Genomic DNA, 2072 nt, shown 5'->3' with positions numbered 1-2072 from the left:
TGAAGATGAAGCCATTTTGCTGGATGAATGTCCACAGCCTCAGCTGGACGGCAAATAACTGGCGCAGTAAGTGCTTCAATACATTGCGGCTTTCCAGGCTTATCAACAGGTGCTACAGTAAAAGCAATTCTCTTTCGCAGCGTCTCCTTGTCTGACTTTCCACCAAATCCAGACACAGCAATTCTAACACTCTTTCCATCTAGGCCAAGCTCTTCCACAATACTTTGTCTAACAAATGAAGTCTGTGAACCGGGATCAAGAAAACATTGAACAACTTTCGAGCAACCATGGGATCCACGCATAACAGCTGGCACAGTTTGAAGAATAACTTTGCCGCCACCACTAGACACCATTGAACTTGCTACTACATGTGAAGCTGCTGTAGAAGGAGGAGCTTGAGATAAGGATACTCTCTCCGGGGACGTTTGTGATGAGGGTGGTGTCGCTGAAGACCCAGAACTGACCGAATCCACATGAAGGAGGCTATGGTGTTTACCTCGACAGTGCTTACATGGTGGTTTTTCACAACTTTGAGCCACGTGACCAGCTTCTAAGCAACGAAAACAAAGACCTTTGGACAATGCCATCCTGAATCTATCTTTCACTGCCAATGACAGAAAATTAACGCATGACCACACGTGGTGATTCTTCCGACAAACACAGCACTGTTTGACTTGCATAGAAGCACATAGTGCAGAAGTAGATGATCTTCGTGGTGAACTAGACTTGAAATTCACCTGGCTTACACACTTTGCAGTGTTTTCCTTTGCAGAGACCTTGAACTCCAGAGAGGGAGACTGGGAAGACTCTTTGGCTCGTACTACTTGTTCTAAGAAAGCAAACAATGTTTTCACTTTCACACAGTCCTCTTTTGCTTTGCAATTACCAAGTTCAAGTTCCCACCTTTCAACAACTCTTTTTGGCAGCTTGTCCACAATTAGGGGTACAAGAACCGGAGCTAAAGTTTCAGAATTGAATTTCTCACCCATGGATTCAACAGACCGAACATGCCCGACCACTTGATCATAGAATTTACGCATAGACAATGCATCATCAGAGTTTAAACGCGGTAAATGAATTAGGGATCTTATATGTGCATCGAGGATCAATCTTGGATGACCAAACCTTTCTTTCAGGGCTTCCAAAACTGGTTGGTAATTCTCTTGTACCACTGCAAATCCCTTCACTGCTTCGGCAGCTGGACCCTTTAATGATCTCATCAAGTATTCTAATTTCTGTACCTCTGCTAAGGCTGAATTATCAACCACGGAGACCTTGATCGACTGGTAATAAGGTTGCCAACATAAAACGTTTCCATCAAAGGTAGGCAGATCAATCTTCGGTAGCTTAACTTGTACCTGAGGGCATGACTGCGGGGTTACGGTTGCACTGCTATCCGTTTTCATCTCAGAGACAGATTTACATTCCAGATACTTCGTCATTTTAGACATGTATTCAATAACACGCAATTCATAGTCATTATGACTGCTACACTCTGTGTCGATTTGTTCGTCTTCTAACAGAGTACACATTGTGGCTTGCACATCTTGTAAATCGCTCCATTTACTAGCAATATTATCTTTCAAAACCTGAATCATAGCATGATTATCCTGCACTGATAGCGCTTCTTCGACAGACTTCAAAGTGTCCGTTACGGACTTTCTCAAGAACTTTCGTTTCTTCTTAATAGCTTCCAACTCTTCAGACATTTCGACTAACCTTGAATGATCACAGTGTTCTTATAGTCAACCAGAGCTTCCACAAATTCATCAAGGTAGTCCTGCAAGGTAACAGCGCCAATCGCTCCAAATGCGAAGACCAACTCTTCATCCAAATCTGTCAGAATCTCTCCGGCTCGAAGGACCATGTATTCAACGATTTATTCTTCAAACGCAACAAGGATTACAATTTCTACGCGACACAACGAATTCAACATAAACACACGAGCACATGGAAAATTTTATGCGGGGTGTCCCGAGCCCCTGCATCACTGGGACCCAGGGTCCTCAAACCCGACAAAAATAGAAACTTTCAGTTCCGAACAGTGGGTTTTGGAGGAGTGTAATTTGAAA

At 43.4% G+C, this 2072-nt stretch overlaps 1 protein-coding gene across 1 annotated transcript in view; it reads right to left on the bottom strand.

Annotated features, from left to right (window-relative positions):
- The window catches only part of LOC137980626 (uncharacterized), a 3693-nt gene extending 1984 nt beyond the window's left edge, over positions 1-1709 (bottom strand). Inside the window, exon 1 of the mRNA XM_068828078.1 lies at positions 1-1709. This exon is cut by the window's left edge and continues 1984 nt beyond it. Within this exon, the coding sequence (XP_068684179.1) occupies positions 1-1709 (1709 nt within the window).
- Between the last annotated feature and the right edge of the window lie 363 nt (positions 1710-2072).

The sequence above is a fragment of the Montipora foliosa genome, chromosome 12 (assembly GCF_036669935.1).
Source record: "Montipora foliosa isolate CH-2021 chromosome 12, ASM3666993v2, whole genome shotgun sequence".
Taxonomy (NCBI): domain Eukaryota; kingdom Metazoa; phylum Cnidaria; class Anthozoa; order Scleractinia; family Acroporidae; genus Montipora; species Montipora foliosa.
Note: the sequence above shows the minus strand (reverse complement) of the source record. Positions and strands in the feature narration are given on the sequence as shown.